The 18,224-nt window shown below is 48.7% G+C and overlaps 1 protein-coding gene across 2 annotated transcripts in view; it reads right to left on the reverse strand.

Moving 5' to 3' along the window:
• The window catches only part of LOC128419859 (protein-arginine deiminase type-2-like), a 104,420-nt gene that overhangs the window by 18,512 nt on the left and 67,684 nt on the right, over nt 1-18,224 (reverse strand). For both annotated transcript variants that reach the window (XM_053401050.1, XM_053401049.1), the window contains 4 exons: nt 10,023-10,201; nt 7,643-7,746; nt 6,020-6,131; nt 5,007-5,114 (listed from right to left, as the gene is read on the reverse strand). In XM_053401050.1, the coding sequence (XP_053257025.1) occupies nt 5,007-5,114; nt 6,020-6,131; nt 7,643-7,746; nt 10,023-10,201 (503 nt within the window). The remainder of the gene's footprint in view (nt 1-5,006; nt 5,115-6,019; nt 6,132-7,642; nt 7,747-10,022; nt 10,202-18,224) is intronic.

The raw sequence follows: 18,224 nt of genomic DNA on the forward strand, positions 1-18,224 counted from the left end.
TCACGCTCATGGGGGATTGGAGACTTGAAACTTTGCTGCTGAGAGTGGGGGGGGGGTGTGATTCCAAAACTCACGGCTCCCGAGGCCTTGCCTCAAAAAGGAGATGGTGGAGCTGGAGAAGGCCCAGAGAAGTGCAAGCAATATGATCAAGGGGACGAAAAGGTTGCAGTGTTTGTGACTTATTAGTTTAGAGAAAAGGCAAATAAGTGGTGATGCGATAGAGGAGTTGAAATGCTTTCTTCCTTTCTCATAATGCGAGAACTCCACTGAAGCTGAATGTTGGAAGATTCAGGGCCGATAAAATTACGAAAGGACTTCTTCACGTAGCACAGAGCTAAACTGGGAAAACTTGTTCCCACAGGAGGATGTGATAATCACCAACGCCAATGCCTTTAAAAGAGGATTGGACAAATTCAGGGAGGAGGAGAGGGCTAGCGAGGGCTACTAGCCAGCTCTGCCCTGCAATTGAAGGCAGCATCAATTCCGAACACCAATTTCTAGAAACTCCACAATTCCGCGACTTTTCACTGAGACGCTTTGAGATTCTAGCTACTTTGCCGCTTCTAGGAAAGGTCCTTCGGGAAAGGTCCCAGTTTCCATTCCTATAATGGCTCGGAAGGGACCATTGCGGCTAGGACTGCTTCCCCCCTTGGTTCATTCAAGCCAAGTCCTTCTGCGCAGAGAAATAATTTCTCCCGCCTCTCAGTTTTTCCATTAAGCCCCACAAAGGGCTTATGGATGGCCACGTGTGCCTTGCCGGAGAAGGGGGCGAGAATATTTGGCTAAAGTGTCCCATCTGGAAAATGAGATTGGAAAAGATAGGAGGCGGAATAGAGGAGGCTTCAAAGCAAACAATTGGAACATAATACGTTCAGCTCGCTCCAGAGTCCAAAATTGCTTTTCTAAATGCTATTATTCCACCCCCCCTTTTAGAGAGGCGATTGCTTGCATATATATTTATATATATTTGCAAAGTAAGAGCCAGAGATCAACGTGGTATTTCTTTCCTGCATGACAAATCCAGGACTGGCTGTACTCATTCGAGGCATGATAAATGATAGATCTCACCATGTTTAAAAGCGATTAACCTTCTCTGAGGCGGGCGCGGACCATGAGGGGGGTGCCAACAGCGCTCCGCGCTCCCGTCTCCAGTTACCAGCGACGCGGGGTGGCGCCCAGCGGCAAGACAGACTGGTGCCCAGGCACCCCCCAAATTTCAGGGGTACAGACATCTCACGAGAGGCTAGAAGGACACACACAGACCAGATCCTGTGGTGCGAATCTAGACTTGGGGTCCAATGAGGTTAAGGGGTTGCCAAAGGTTCGGCCCTCACCCTGCCCACTTTTCTGATTCGCTGCTGGCAAGGGCTCCTGCCTGTCCTTGGCTGACATTGCTTGACGCAAGCCGTCAGTGGGCTGTCCGGCAAGAGGGGGCAGTTTTTAGATGCCTCGTCCGTTCTTGACGCTCACCTCTAAAGGGATCCTGGAGAGGTGGAAATGGTTCAGAAAAGGGAGATTCCTCTAGGAGAAAAGGCTTCAGCATTTCCGACTTTAGAGAAAAAGTGGCAACGTGATAAAATTTTGCCCGGCAAGGAAAAAGTGTAACACAATAACTGTTGGACACCCAATGAAATTGAACGTTGGATGGAAGTTTCGGGATGTATGAAAGGAAGTCTTTCTTCGTACAGCACAGAGTTAAACTGTGGAACTCACTCCTGCATGGGGCAGAAATGGCCATCAACCTGGATGGCTTAAAAAAAAGGGATTCGGGCATCAGGCAAATTCATGGAGGGGAGATGGCTGTCAATGCCTACTAGCCATGCTTTGCATTTGGAGGCAGTAAATAATAATAATAATAATAATTTATTATTTATACCCCGCCCATCTGGCTGAGTTTCCCCAGTCACTCTGGGCAGCTCCCAATCGAGTGTTAAAAACAATACAGCATTAAATGCTTCTGAATGCCAATTGCTGGAAAGGGCAAGAGGGGAGTGAGCTCTTGTGGTTGAATCCTGCTTGCTGGTTTTGCTTTGGGGCATCTGACGGACCCTTGTGAAAAGAGGATGCCCACTATGCCCTTATGTTCTCCAACTGAAGGCATGTGCGATCCCAAAGCAAGAAGGCCTGGAGAGCCCTTCTGAGCTGCCGTTGACCCAGAAGGGAAAGGGCTGTAAAACTGAATGATACGGAGCATCTGCTTTGCATGCAGAAGGTCCCAGGTTCAGTCCCCAGCAGCATCCTAAGGTAGGGTTAGAAAAGACCTGAAACTCTGGAGAACCACTACCAACACCGGTGTAGGCAATACTGAGCTAGCTGGACCAAGGGTATAAAGGCAGCTCCTATGGTGCTGTTTAAGTCAGCCCCTTATTCCAAAACCATTGAGGACTAGAACCTTGGCTTTACTTTTAAGAAAAGGGACATGTCAGGGAACTGCCATCGGAGCCTAGAGTGGAGGTAAGGCTCCCCAACGATGCAGGAGAAGGGACCAGCAGGGAGAGAGAGAAAACTTCCTTTGAGGAAGGAAATAGGAGTGACACCAGGAAGCAAGGGGGGACTGCGGAGAGAGGGCTCCAGGACTCTTCCACAGAGACCAGCGGGGAGACCCCAGGACCTCCATTGGGCACGCCCACTCTGCGCAGGAGACTTCCGCTCAGGGAGGCTAGGAGGAGACTTGGGGTCAAAGAGCTTCTATGTTGGAAGAAGTTCAGAAAACGCCCACTGACGGATACTGCCAGCGACTGACACAGCCATGGAGAAAGGGCTGTCCAGCCAGGGAAAGGTTCAGCCAGGCAAAGTTGCCTAGAGCGGACCCCCCCCTTTACGCACAAGCAACCCCCAATTCCCTTTACAGGACACAACAGGACGGTAGAGCACCTGGTTTGCATGTGGAAGGTCCCAGGTCCAGTCCATAGCATCTTGAAGTAGGGCTGGGAAGACACTCCCTATCTGAGACCCTGGAGAGCTGCAGTCAGTGCAGACAATACTGTGCTAGATGGATTGACCCGATATGAGGCAGATTCCTATGAGTTAATTTGGGCCTTTTCAAAAAACGAGTCAAGGGATGCCTTAGAGGAACCACTGCAAACCCCTGATTTCTATTCACTGTAAGGAAACAGAAAAGGAGAATCTTTTCGGTGTTATGTTGGAGGGGATGCAAGGAAGCAGGGAATTATGTTCACATGAGGTGGTGGTGTAAACATGTACATTTTTTTTTTTGCAAAGGGTATTTAAGGAGATAACAGAAATCACTGGGTTAAAGCTGACCGAAAGTCCAGAGGTAGCATTATTATCCATTTACGATGGGGTGGAAGGTTCGCAGGCTATGAAGGACTTGCTCACAAATTTATTGACAGCAGCACACATTATGATAGCTAGGAAGTGGAAGGGGCAAGCAGGATATAAAACAGAAGGATGGTATAAAGAGGTGTGGGATATAACTATTAATGATAAATTGACAAGTGCCATTAAGGTAAGACGGGGAATACACAGAAGAAATGATTTCGAGGAGATGTGGAAGGTGCTTGTAGAATTTGTACAGTGGTACCTCAGGTTACATACGCTTCAGGTTACAGACTCCGCTAACCCAGAAATAGTGCTTCAGGTTAAGAACTTTGCTTCAAGATGAGAACAGAAATCGTGCTTCGGCGGCAGCAGCGGCAGCAGCAGGAGGCCCCATTAGCTAAAGTGGTGCTTCAGGTTAAGAACAGTTTCAGGTTAAGTACAGACCTCCAGAACGAATTAAGTACTTAACCTGAGGTACCACTGTACTGTTAAAATGGAAAGGGGTCAAACCATGACAGGAGGTGTTGAAATTTTGGGAAGTTGGATAAGTTACAATGGAATGGTCTCGGTGGTGGGGTGCACATTTTTATTCTCATTTATTTATGATTATTACTTTGTCAAAATAAAATAATAAAAACTTTAAAAAGAAAAGGGGAATCTTGGTGCTTTTAGGGGGCGGGGAAGCAACAGGGGAGACGACGCAGTCCAGCTGTGCTGCATCATCCAGCGTCTTCGCTCTGCCCGTTCCAAGGGGAACAGAGCAGATGAAGGCAGCGTGATCTTGCAGAGCGAAACAGCAGCATTAAAAACCCATTTCTTTTCAGGTGACTGACCCAGCGGGTTCCACGTCAGCCTCCTGCTGCTCCCAGGCACCCTTAACCGTTTCTGCCCTTTCCGTTGCTGCCCTCTCTCCCCAGCGAAAAGCACACAAGGTGTGGTGGGGGCTCTGGAGAAATGAGCTAGGCTTGGCCATCACACGGGGTCAACATCACCCTTCTGGAGCTCCCATGCCCACATTTGGCCCCCCCTGCCATACACACAAGCCTCCTTTGCAGCCAGAGGAGGGCATAGCTAATGGGCTGGCCTCCAGCTAATGATTCTGACTCCCTTCAGCCCCAGCCAGCAGGGCCCAGGGGTCAGGGATGAGGACGGGAGCTGGTAGCCCAACAACAGTATAGTTAAACTGTGGAACTCACTTCCACAGGAGGCAGGGAGGGCCACCAACTTGCATGGCTTTAAAAGAGGGTTGGGCAAATTCACGGGGGAAGTTAAAGCTATCAGTGGTCACTATCCACGATGGTCGTGCTCTGCCTCTGCAGTGTGAAGCTTCTGAATATGAGTTCCTGGAAACCGCAGTAGGGGAGAGAGCTCCTGTGCTGCTTGTGGGTTTCCTGCAGGCCACTGGTTGGCCACTGTGAGATCAGGATGCTAGACTAGATGGGCTATTGGCCTGATCCTGCAGGCATTCCTTAGGTCCTTATGGAAATTATGTGCTTTAAAAGTGTGCTGGATGTGCGTCCAACAGACAGTGTGGCTCTGCTCTTTGCCAGGATCAGGCCAATAGTCCATCTAGTCCAGCATAGTCTGCCTTCCTGGCAGGATGCATGTTTGGGATGGCAAGGCACATGAGAGCAGACCTTGCCTTAGCAAAACTTCCTTCGCACAAGGGAATTCAGGATAAATCACATGTTGTGGTACTGGGGGTAAGAAGAGGATGCTCTTACCAAAATCTCTTTCACAGCAAAGTCTTCCAGGCCTCCGTTCCTCGGGGAGTCCAGGACCACCGGGAAGCCCTTGTGGGGGGCATGGATGTAGCCAAACTCAATCTCGTCCTGCAGAGGAAAAGAGAAATCAGCAAGATCTGGACTCCCTCCACGCAGACTGAAGGTGTAAATAGGTGAATAAACCACATTTCTTAAAGCTATGGCAATCTCTGCCGTGTCTCAATTCTCCGAGGAACAGACCCTGGGTGAGGGCCTGGAACCCCATGGGTTCTTGCCAAAGAGGGGGACTGGCCCAACTTTTGTAACATTAGATTGCAGAGCTGCCTCCTCACAAACAGCTTTGCTTTAATCTAGCAAGCTCAGTTCCTTAATGACCTGCTGGGGATAAAAATCATTTCCTTCCCCGCCCCCCCATAAAAATTCTGCCTGCTAAACATGCATCCTGCCAGGAAGCTGGGAGCCCACAGCTAAAACCAAGGACATCCGATGAAGCTGAATGTTGGGAGATTCAGGGGCAGAGAAAAGCAAGTCTTTCTTCGTGCAGCACGGAGTTAAACTGTGGAACTCTCTCCTACAGAACGGGGTTACCAACTTGGATGGCTTTACAAGAGGACTGGACAAATTCACGGAGGAGGAGAAAGCTGTCAGTGGCTACTAGCCGCGAGGACGATGCTCTACCTCTGCAGTTGGAAACAGCAATTCCAATTTGCTGGAAACTGCAGGAGGGGAAAATTGCTCTTGTGTGCAAATCCTGGGTTTCCCATCATGGACATCTGGTTGGCCACTGTAAGAACAGGATGCTGGACTAGATAGGCCATTTGCCTGATCCAGCAGATCTCTTCTTACAGCTTACCTTTACTGAAAACCTGGGAAATTGCAGTTCAGGAAATGTGGACAGAATCGTGGATTGGGAGCTTTAGGCTGAGTCATGTCATTGGCCCAAGTACCTTGGTATTGTCCACACTGGCTGGCAGCAACGGCTCCCCATGGTTTAAGACTGGCAACCCACTCACCTGCATCCACCGGTCCCCTCGGTTCATGTACCGTGAGCAGACCGACATCTTGCAGTTAGCTTTGCTGACCAAGTTCTTGATCTCCTTCAGGAAGAGGTAATTATCCTTCACACTGAGAGGAGAGGACAAAGATGGGTTAACTGAGGATGCTTTCATGGCCAGCTTGAAAGTGGGGTGGGGTGGATTCCACAGAGCAGTGCTGGGGAACAGCTGTGCCCCTCCAGATGGACAATGGTCAGAGATGATGAGAGCTGGTAACATCTTTGGGTACCCCAGGTTCCCCATTAAAAGGAGGCAGAGCTGTGAAAGGGGTAAAGGTAAAGGGACCCCTGACCATTAGGTCCGGTCGTGACCGATTCTGGGGTTGCGGCGCTCATCTCGCTTTATTGGCCGAGGGTGCCGGTGTACAGCTTCTGGGTCATGTGGCCAGCATGACTAAGCCGCTTCTGGCAAACCAGAGCAGTGCACAGAAACACCATTTACCTTCCCGCCGGAGCAGTACCTATTTATCTACTTGCACTTTGACGTGCTTTCGAACTGCTAGGTGGGCAGGAGCAGGGACCGAGCAACGGGAGCTCACCCCGTTGCGGGGATTTGAACCGCCGACCTTCTGATTGGCAAGTCCTAGGCTCTGTGGTTTAACCCACAGTGCCACCCGTGTCCCTGTGAAAGGGGTAGCTGCAGGTAATAAAGGCAAGTGTTTGAGGTGCGTAGGTATGGGTAACAAAGGCAAGTGAGGGTCTGGGTTCAAGGACAAGGAAGCTGTGGCCCCTTAAGTCTCATTGGACTCCCAGCAGCCAGCATGACTTAAGAGATGGTGATGGGAGCTGGAGTCCAGCAACATCTGGAGTACTGCAGATGTTCCTCTCCCCTGAAGTCGACAAAGCCCCTGCCAAGAGGCTACCCCCGGATATCATAAGCAATTCTGCCTTTTCTCCCTTTACTGCCTTCCAGACCATCTAGCATGTTGCCTACGGGTGAGAAAACCTGTTGCTTTTGGTTTCTAACTTTTTTCAAACCTTCCTTTCAGTTTTCCACCTTCCCACAAGAGCTAGTGATTTTCTTTTTAATAACAATTCATCAAAATTCATCAGCATTTTAGGGAGAATTTCTCCTAACGCACATGCGTCAGTCTGCATTTTAAATACACATTTTGCAAAGCAATTTCCCCTAACTGCAGCACATTCTTGTATGATATTCATTTACACTTTGCACCGGTGTATGATTATTATTTTTTTTGTACACGCAACTTGGTTAGGGAACTTCACTGCAAAATTCGGAGCGGTGAGAATTAGGTAGATTTGCTTTACAATGCAAACTGGGTCGAATGTCTTCCTGACCTCGTCCTTTTGTAAAGTGTCATTAAATGGCACTTGCATTAAACATCAGTGATTGTCATGATAAAATGTTTCTCCTTTTATACTATCAGCTGCTGTTTGTGGCATCTCCCTCGTTGCTGTCGAATGCTTAGGTTTTTTTTTTGGGGGGGAACCCACCACAGACAGAACCTGAACCCCAGCCGAGTTTCAGGATGCACAACTGGTTTTACAAATTCAAACCAAGCCCTACATTCAAAACACCTCCTGTTAAGTTCCAACACCTCCTCCGTTTCTGACACCTTACCTGCAGACAAAAACGTTGACTGGCGCCAAAGTGTTTGGGGTCATGATCCATGGGGCAATCCGGAAGACTACGGTGTCTGTGAAAATTGGGGTCTGTGGAATACCCTGGAAGAAAGATGGAGCCAGCTTGTATTCTGCTACTCTAGAAGACAGGACCCAAACCAACAGATCGAAATCACAAGATAGGAGATTCCAACTAAACATTAGGAAGAACTTTCTGCTCTTTTTCAGGGACTGGTATTCAGAAGGATTGCTGCCTCCAGCCATGGTGGCAGAGAACCACCCTGGACAGTAGCATCTCAGAACAACTGGTGAAACAGAACGGTGAATGGGTTAATAATAAATAATAATAATAATTTTTTATTTATACCCCGCCCTCCCTGGCCAGAGCCGGGCTCAGGGTGGCTAACACCAGTCAAATTACAATTAAAAAAATAAAATAAAATAAAAACCAATTTAAAATACAGGTTAAAATGCCATTTAAAATGCAGCCTCATTTTAATAGTAGCCCATAGATCAAAACCATATGGGGAGGGAAACATAAGGGTCAGACTGAGTCCAAACCAAAGGCCAGGCGGAACAGCTCTGTCTTGCAGGCCCTGCGGAAAGATGTCAAGTCCCGCAGGGCCCTGGTCTCTTGTGACAGAGCGTTCCACCAAGTCGGGGCCAGTACTGAAAAGGCCCTGGCCCTACTTGAGACCAATCTAACCACCTTGCGACTTGGGACCTCCAAAGTGTTGTCATTTGTGGACCTTAAGGTCCTCTGTGGGGCATACCAGGAGAGGCGGTCCCGTAGGTACATGGGCCCTAGGCCACATAGGGCTTTAAAGGTCAAAACCAGCACCTTAAACCTGACCCTGTACTCCACTGGGAGCCAGTGCAGTTGGTAAAGCACTGGATGAATGTGATCCCACGGAAAGGACCCCGTAAGAAGCCTCGCTGCGGCATTCTGCACCCGCTGGAGTTTCTGGGTCAGCTAAATACCCTCTTATTGCACCAATGAAATGTTGCAGAATGCACCGGTGATAAAAAGCCACCAATCCATTAAACAAGGCAGCCCTTTGTTTTTAAAAACTGGCTGCCCAGAGAAACAGAGGCAGCTACGGGACGTTGACCAACAGCACAGCTTCTGTGAGGGAGGAGAAAGGTCTGCTGGGGCAAGGAAGCAGAAAGCAGAACACAGATCCATTAGGGATCCCTAGCCAGATTAGCAGGTGGCTAATAGAAGTTGCAGGCCCCAAGAGAGTCACGCGCAGCATTCCAGCAGGCGAGTGAGAGAACATGAGAAGGCCGTCCAGCTTAATTTAATGCTGGCCTTTTCTTCTAGCGGCCCCCAATTCGTGTTGCTTTGTTGGGGTGGGGGTGAAGAGGCAGGTGGGAAGGGGGCGGGAGAGGCAGCGAGAGAGATTCGCACACCAAGCAGCCTCTTTGTGGCTGAAGTAGCAAACAAAGAGAAAAGGGAAACTTGAAAGCGAACCCGTCACCTGCCAAGGGAAAACTGGCACATTAACAGTGTGAAGTGAAGTGTTGAGCCCAAACATCAGCAGCTCCTTCTGCAGTTACACCATGCCAGTGGCCAGGAGGAGCTTTTGGCTGCCTGAAAGCAACAACTTCCATTAGCTGCTTGCTAACTGGGCTGCATACAGTTTAGACAGTGTGGCATAGTGGTTAGAGTGCTGGGAGAAACCAGGGTTCGAATCCCCCTTACTCAGCCATGAAGCTCACTGAGTGGCCTTGGGCAAGCCTCTGGCCCTCTGTCTAACCTACCTCACAGGGTTGTTGTGGGGAGTAACTTAGGAGAAAGAGAACCATGTGCCTGAGCTCCTTGGGAAGGAAGAAAGGTGGGCTGTGAATACGATAAATATCAGACTAACATCCTGCCCTGCCACACCAGCTTCCTTACCCACACAGACCTTTCACTTCCCTCGCAGCATTGCGCTGTTGATCAACATTCTGTAGCTGACGTTTCAAAGCCTTTTTGCTTAAAAGCAGCACTCGAGGTGGTCTTTAAAACTGTGATAACCAGCCCAAATGGGAACCTTACGTAACACTGAATTTTATACGTTAAATTTGTGAACATCTAATAAACTTTACTATATAAAAAAAGGAATGCCCTACCGTCAGATGTCAAGGAAATAAGCATCTCCCTGACTTTTAGAAGTCACCTGAAGTCAGCCCTGTACAAGGAAGTTTTTAATGTTTGAGGCCTTTTTGTGTTTTAGTATTTTGTCGGAAGGCGCCCAGGGTGGCTAGGGCAACCCAGTCAGATGGGAGGCATATAATAAAAAAAAGTATTATTTGAAGCATCCTCTTTGCTGGATGAAAGCACCTCCACTGCTTCCGCTGCACCCACCAACCCACCCCCCTTTCTCTGGCCGAACCTCAGCGACTGGCTCCAGCAGGCTGACGTTGATGGTGACGAGACCGTCGAAGCCGGCGTCTGGGAAGCGGAGACCCTCGACAAAGAATTCCATCTCTGCAGAGCCCCCTGTGTATTTCACAACGTGGAAGAGCTTCCGTGGCCCCAGGACGTGGATGTAGCGCTGGCCAAAGAAGGGATCTGCGGGTCAAATATATGTTGGAAATGTAAGGAAAAAGAAGGTACAGTGGTGCCTCGCAAGACGAAATTAATTCGTTCCGCAAGTTTTTTCTTCTTGCGAGTTTTTCGTCTTGCGAAGCACGGTTTCCCATAGGAATGCATTGAAAATCAATCAATGCGTTCCTATGGAGACCGTCCGGGGACAGAGGGGAAGCGCCGCGCGCCTTCCCCTCTGTCCCTGGACCTGTTTTAAAGCAAGGGAAAGGGCAGCGGGGAGAATCGCTTCTCCCCGTTGCCGCCCCTTGGTTCAAAAGGGGTCCGGGGAGAGAGGGGAAGGCGTGCGCGCCTTCCCCTCTGTCCCCGGAGATTGCGGGGCTGGCAACGGGGAGAAGCGATCTTCTCCCCGCCGCCCCTTGCTTCAAAAGAGGTCCAGGGACAGCGGGGAAGACGCGCTGCGCTTCCCCGCTATCCCCGGAGCTTGCGGGGCAAGCTTCGTTTTGCGAAGCAAGCCCATAGGGAAATGCGTCTTGCGAAGCGGCTAAGAAAACGAAAAACTCCTTCGTCTAGCGAGTTTTTCGTCTTCCGAGGCGTTCGTCTTGCGGGGTACCACTGTACCTTTTATCATATGTGGTGGAAATGTCAGATAGTAAAAGCATTTTGGGAAATGATATACAATGGATGCTTGGGTTGTGAATGTGATCCGTGTGGGAGGCACGTTCGCAACCCGCAGTGCCGCATCTGCGCATCTGCGGGTTGCGATTTGGTGCTTCTGTGCATGTCCAAAGCGCGATTTAGCGCTTTTGCGCCTGTGCGAGCACCGAAACCCGGAAGTAACCCGTTCAGGTACTTCTGGGTTTCGGCGCGTCCGTATCCCGAAAATGCGCAACCTGAAGCGTCTGTAACCCAAGGTATGACTGTATAATGAATTGAAAAAAATGCTTAAAATAACTTTTTCTAAAAAACCAGAAGCCTTTCTTTTAGGGATTCTAGGTGCCGAAATCCCAATGGAGTGGAAATCTATTTATGTATGCGACCATGGCTGCACGCATGCTATTGGCTCAGGGATGGAAAGAAGATAAAGTCCCGACCAGAGAAGAATGGCAGATTAAGATGATGGATTATGCTGAAATGGCTAAAATGACTGGAAGAATCAGAAATCAGGGAGACCAAAATTTTAATAAGGAATGGGGAAATTTACAATTTATCTTAAAAACCATTGTAAGCAGTTAAAATCATTAGCAGTGTTGGAATAACACTTGTAGTTTAAAGTTGAATTTTGGATATAATGGAGAGGTAAAATATTTGGATTATTCTAAAAGATGCAGGAGGAAATGATGAACAATAGGACCTACAAAGGGAAAAAGCGAAGTCCAGGGGATTCTTTGGAATCTTGTTTTTATGTTGTATCTTGGATATGGGATTGTAAAATATTAATCTGAAAAACCAAATAAATAAATATTTTTTTTTAAAAAAAGAAGGGATCTGTGGCGGGGAGGAAAGCAGGGATCAATACAAGTAAGGAAGAAGAACTCTGCTGGATCAGGCCAGGAGTGCATTTAGACCAGCATCATGTTCACAGGAAGCCTGCAAGCAGGATTCAAGCACAAGAGGCCTCTCTCCTCCCATGGTCTCTGGCAACTGGGATTCAGAGCCATTGCTTCCTCCAGCTGTGGAGGCAGAGCATAGCTATCTATGCAGTAGCCTTCGAAAGCCTTTTCTTCCTCCATCAATTTGTCTGATCCTCTTTTATAGCCATCCAAGTTAGCGGCCATCACTGCCTCCTGAGGCAGGGAGTTCCAGAGGTTAACGTGAAAAGGGGCTTCCTTTTCTCTGTCCTGAACCTTCCCACATTCAGCTTACTTGGACATCCCTGAGTTCTAGTGTTATGAGAGAAGGAGGAAAACTCCTCTCTGTCCACTTTCTCTGGCCACTTTATAAACTTCTATTGTGGCACCGCTTACTTTTATCTAATTTAAAAATCCCAAATGTATCCTCGCAGGGGAGTTTCTCCATCCTCTCTTTGATCATTTTGGCAGCCTTTTTCTGAAACTTAATATATATATATACATATTACAAGCTTTATTGTGAGATTTTATATATGAATTACCAAGTATTGCCTTCCAGGACAAATAAATGTACAGATGGTAAGCCTTGCATGCAAACATCCACATGGAACCAAAACAGGCTGGGAAAATCTTTTGCATTGCAGATTAAAATCACATCCTTTTCCAACTGTGCCATATCCGTTTTGACGCGAGGCAACCAAAACTGTACATGGTATTCCAAATGCGGCCGCACCAAAGATTTGTAAAAAGTCATTACGGTATCAGAAGCTTTATTTGCAATTCCTTTCCCAATGATCCCTGGAGCATGGAATTTGCCTTTTTCATGGCTGACATACACCGGGTCAACATCTTTATCAGGTTAGTGAAGGCCAAGTTCAAATATGAGTTCCTTTTCTGTGACTTGGGGGGAAATTGGGATTGGGCAGGGTCCGAGAAAACCGACATCCAAGGAGCAAGCCCACCCCACCCTGCTATCCACTGAGGAGGTGAAGGCAACTCCATTGCCCTCCCCCAACCCAGCTAATTAATACGCTAATTGAACGCCTGGCTCGGAAACCAGAATGTCCAGAATTCAAGGTCCTGCAACTCAATCCCGGGGAACAGTTATTTGGCAACCTGGCCAGAGAGGTCTTAGCTTTCACCCAGTCACCAGATTCTGATGCCCTTGAGAGACGCCAAACAATTGATCCTCAGGACTCAAAAACAAGCAGAGTCTATGAGGCCCGGGAGAAAGGAGGGCTCTCTGAAAGGGAACTATTATTTCAGTGCTTATTTATGTGAGATGCTCTGAGTTCAACATTTTCTTGCTGGAAAAGCGAGGGGTGGGGAGAATACTAAATTTGTCTTTTTGGGGGGAGTGGGAATTACTCCAGGCTGTACCCAAAGCTAGCCTGATTTCAAGCAAACCCGCTGCAGTTAATAGACTCAGCTAGCTTTATTTTATTTTTATTTTTGCATTTCAATCCCACTGTTTTCTCCAGAGGGCCCCGAGGTGGTATACGTGGTTTTCTCTTTGCCCCGATTTAATCCCCACAACAACTGTGTGAGGTAGGTCCATTCATTCAGTGGACCTGCTCTGAGTAGGATTTAGGAATACAGACAAGCTGTCTTATACCGAGTTAAGATTGCTGAGCCGTATAGCTCAATTATCGTCTGCACGAACTGGCAGCAATGCCTCTTCAGGGTACCAGGCAAGGAATCCTTCCCAGTCTCACCTGGAGGTGCTGGGGATCCAACCCGGGCCCTTCTGCATGCAAAGCGGGTGTCCTATTGCTGAGCTACGACCTTCCCCATAGGTGGATAGATACCACCTTCGGAGATCGATCTTCCACTCATCCCCTTTCGACAGGCACATCCACCTCACACCAGGCCTGGCTGCAAATCCCACCGATAAGTAACCAAACAATTAAACCCCTGTGTTGCAAGCCATTATCAGTAATACCCAAGGCAACACGATGGCCAAGTACAACAATGCAATATCAATATAAACTCTTTACAGTGGTACCTCGCAAGACGAAATTAATTCGTTCCGCGAGTTTTTTCTTCTTGCGAGTTTTTTGTCTTGCGAAGCACGGTTTCCCATAGGAATGCATTGAAAATCAATTAATGCGTTCCTATGGAAACCGCTTGCCGGGCTGGCGGTGGGTAGAAGGGCTTTTCTCCCCACCGCAAGCCTTCAGGACAGGTCCGGGAACAGAGGGGAAGGCGCGCTGCGCTTCTCCTCTGTTCCCGGAGCTTGCGGGGCTTGCGGTGAGGAGAAGGGCTTTCCTCCCCACCGCCAACATTCAGAACAGCATTCTGAATGTTGGCGGTGGGAAGGAAAACCTTCCTCCCACCGCAAGTCTTCAGGACAGGTCCGGGAACAGAGGGGAAGGCGCGTTGCACTTCTCCTCTGTCCCCAGACCTGTTCTGAAGGCTGGCGGTCCACCGCCAGCCTTCAGAACAGCCATCCGAAGGCTGGCGCGGGGAGAAGGGCTCTCCGCCCCACCGCCAGCCTTCAGAGGAGCCTTCCGAATGCTGGGAGGGGGAGGAGGTCTCTCCGCCCCACCGCCAGCCTTCGGAGCAGCCTTCAGAAGGCTGGCGGGGGGAGAAGGTCTTTCCGCCCCACCGCCAGCCCCCGGAGATTTCCCTATGGGCTTTCATCTTGCGAAGGAAGCCCATAGGGAAATTCGTCTGGCGAAGCACCTCGAAAAACGGAAAACTCTTTCTTCTTGCGAGTTTTCCGTCTTGCGAGGCATTCGTCTTGCGAGGTACCACTGTATATACGGATGGATTCTCTTGAAAACACAGAGCTTTGTTTTATGATGTCCAACGCTGCCGAAGTGGTCTGCAAACAGACGTAGTGAACAGTGATTCTGGATATACCCACTGTTCCGTAGAATTCTTCTTCAGCACAGCAGAAGGATACAGAAATGTTTCATAAACTACAAATGAATTACTGAAACGATGACCTGCATATACATGGTAACTTACAATAACTCACTGTTCACAACGCCTGTTTGTGGACCACTTTGGCAGCGTTGGACGTCATAAAACAAAGCTTTACGGCTTGTTTTCATCAGATAAGAATCTGACCCATTGCTTCTTTCAGAGACTTGCATAGTCTTCAAAGACTTTCAGAGACTTATAAGACTTATGTTTATTTGGTTCTATGTTTTCAAGAGAATCCATCAAGAGTGCACATTTAGTGACTTTCAGAGATTTGTAAGATTTCTGTTTATTTGGTTTCTCATATTGTTCAATGTTCCATATAGACTATATAAAGAGTTTATATTGACAATGCATTGTTGTACTTGGTCATCGTGTTGCCTGGGCTATTACTGCAAATCCCACCAGCCAGGCCTCTCCAACGCGGGCAGCATTCTCCACTGCCCCCACCCTCTTCTTCAGCCCCATCCAACATCCCCGTAACCGAATCTGGTTTTATAACCAGCAATAAAAGACACAACAAGGCGCGTTGGAGGCAGAGATGTCTCCTGGGGATTAGGGGAGGCCAAACAGAGTGATGATGTCACGGGCTGCAGCAAATGTCTTGTGGCCGCTGTAAAATGAGGTAGTCGCCAAAGGTTGGCTTTTATTGGAGTGGTTGGGCATCATACTCACCTGCAGCTCCATTTAAGAGCTAAATGCCCATCACTGGAAGACCTTGAAAATGTGACCTTTGGTTGTTTAACACTGAGCATTGCCATCAACTGAGCCCTGCTCAGAGTAAGCCCACTGAAATTAATAGACATGGTGACTAACTTCAGTCTGTTCATTTCAATGGGTCTATTCTGGGTAATATCTAGATGGATACAAGCTGACTACTATGTCAATCTACATGGGAAGATATCATCGTGTGTATGTGTGTGTGTGTGTGTGTGTGTGTATAAAGGTACCCCTGACCATTAGGTCCAGTTGCAGATGACTCTGGGGTTGCGCACTCATCTCGTTCTATAGGCTGAGGGAGCCAGCATTTGTCCGCAGACAGCTTCCAGGTCATGACTAAGCCGCTTCTGGCGAACCAGAGAAGCATGGAAATGCCTTTTACCTTCCTGCCACAGCGGTACCTATTTCTCTACTTGCATTTTGACATGCGTTCGAACTGCTAGGTGGGCAGGAGCTGGGACTGAACAACGGGAACTCACCCTGTCACGCGGAATCGAACTGCTGACCTTCCGATCGGCAAGTCCTAGGCTCAGTGGTTTAGACCACAGTGCCACCCACGTCCCTATATATAATATGTTATGATGGTATAAGATAGATAGATATCTCTTATACCAACATTATATGCGCGTGCACACGCACACACACACACACACTCTCTCTTATACCAACTTGCATTTATTTGTCCATCTAGAATAGTGCTGCCAACTCTGACCAGCAGCTGCTGCCCAAAATCCCAGGCCAAAAGAGTCCTTTCACGTCTGCAATCGAAAAATCATCCGTTAATTAGGGGATGTCAGAGATTGAACATTCTGCACACAAAGCAAGTGACCTCCAACTAAGCTGTGTTTTCCCCCTCTCAAGATTCTAGTCCTCATTGTGCTGAATGAAGGGCTGATTTTAAAACGTAGGAAAATGCCTTCTGCTAAGTCAAACCATGTAGCTCAGCAGTGTCTACACTGACTTGCAGCTGTACTCCAGGTTTTCAGACAAGGAGTGCCTTTCTAGAGATGCTGCCAGGGGTTGGACCTGGCACCTTCTGCATGTCACAGAGCTACTACATCTCTTCCCTTAAGGCACTCTGGAAAAAGAGTTCACAGAAGTAACAAAGCCCAGGACACTTTCAACTAGTCATTTGTAGCTTAACAGAAAAATGAGATTGAATGAAACAATATTTGCTTAAATGCGATCCCTGCTCCACTTTGGCCAAGCTTGAGTTTAAGAAAATATCAATGAAAACACCAGCTGGCGAGCCTTAAGTTAGTAAGAGGGAGCTCAGAAGTTTCACCCCTTCCCTCTTTGCCCCGCTTCACATCAGATAGGGGGGCCTGTCCTCCTTTGCCAGAGATTTTAGGGAGCCTTCACCCGGATCACCCATTTAATTCTTCCACGGCTCAGAGAAGCAACCAGCCAGCCTCCTTTCCTAGGAAGAACGCGGAGAGGTAACCCCGGGCCACTGGGCTTGGCTGGCTTCCCTAGGATCTCTCAGAGAGCAGTACCTGACAGAGGCAGAGTTAGCGACTGATTGACAAGCCCCTCTGGAGCTCCTTGCCAGGGAATGCCGCCCCTTCCCCTCGGCCGGCTCCAATTGCAATGCCTGGTTTCAGCGAGTTGTCGGTGGGCCCGTCTCTGGGCGCCAACGGAGCTACTGGAATGTTGAAGACACCGGGGTCCTTTCTAATTAGATGTGTTGACGACCCATCAGGCCTAATTAGTCCCAAGCTGCTCTTTGCTACAAATGAGATGCAGGTGCGAGAATTAACGTGACATGTGCATGCGCTTTCGGGGGGGGAGATGAGGTTAAAAATTGTGCCGCCTATTCACTAATAATAATAATAATAATAATACATTTTATTTATACCCCACCCTCCCCGGCCAGAGCCGGGCTCAGGGCGGCTAACACCAGTAAAATGACAATAAAAACATAATGGGGGTGGGGAGGAAACCAATTTAAAATACAGGTTAAAATGCAATTTAAAATGCAGCCTTGTTTTGAAAGTAACTCATAGACCAAAACCATAAGGGGAGGGAAACGTAAGGGTCAGACTGAGACCAAACCAAAGGCCAGGTGGAACAGCTCTGTCTTGCAGGCCCTGCGGAAAGATGTCAAGTCCCGCAGGGCCCTAGTCTCTTGTGACAGAGCATTCCACCAGGTTGGGGCCAGTACTGAAAGGGCCCTGGCCCTAGTTGAGACCAATCTAACCACCTTGCGACTTGGGACCTCCAAAGTGTTGTCATTTGTGGATCTTAAGGTCCTCTGCAGGGCATACCAGGAGAGGCGGTCCCGTAGGCACGTGAGTCCTAGGCTGCATAGGGCTTTAAAGGTCAAAACCAGGACCTTAAACCTGACCCTGTACTCCACTGGGAGCCAGTGCAACTGGTAAAGCACTGGATGAATGTGATCCTGCGGCAAGGACCCCGTAAGGAGCCTCGCTGCGGCATTCTGCACCCGCTGGAGTTTCTGGGTCAGCTTCAAGGGCAGCCCCGCGTAGAGCGGGTTACAATAATCAAGCCTGAAGGTGACCGGCGCATGGATCACACTGGCCAGATCAGGGCGAGAGAGGTAAGGGACTAACTGCTTAATACAATGGAGATGGAAAAATGCCACCTTTGCTGTGGCTGCAACCTGCGCCTCCCAAGCTCTTGACAGAAGGCGCTGGCACTAATTGAGCCCCCGCAAGAGATGGGAGTTGGCCCTACAACCCCATGTCATCCCGACCCAGCCAGAGGACCTCTGTCTTCAAAGGATTTAACAGAAGCAGAGAGATGCACTTCTTCTGCCTCGGGGGTTAAGTCATCTAAGTCCAGGCATAGCAAACTCGGCCCTCCAGATG

Source organism: Podarcis raffonei, chromosome 8 (assembly GCF_027172205.1).
Source record: "Podarcis raffonei isolate rPodRaf1 chromosome 8, rPodRaf1.pri, whole genome shotgun sequence".
NCBI classification, from domain to species: Eukaryota; Metazoa; Chordata; class Lepidosauria; order Squamata; family Lacertidae; genus Podarcis; species Podarcis raffonei.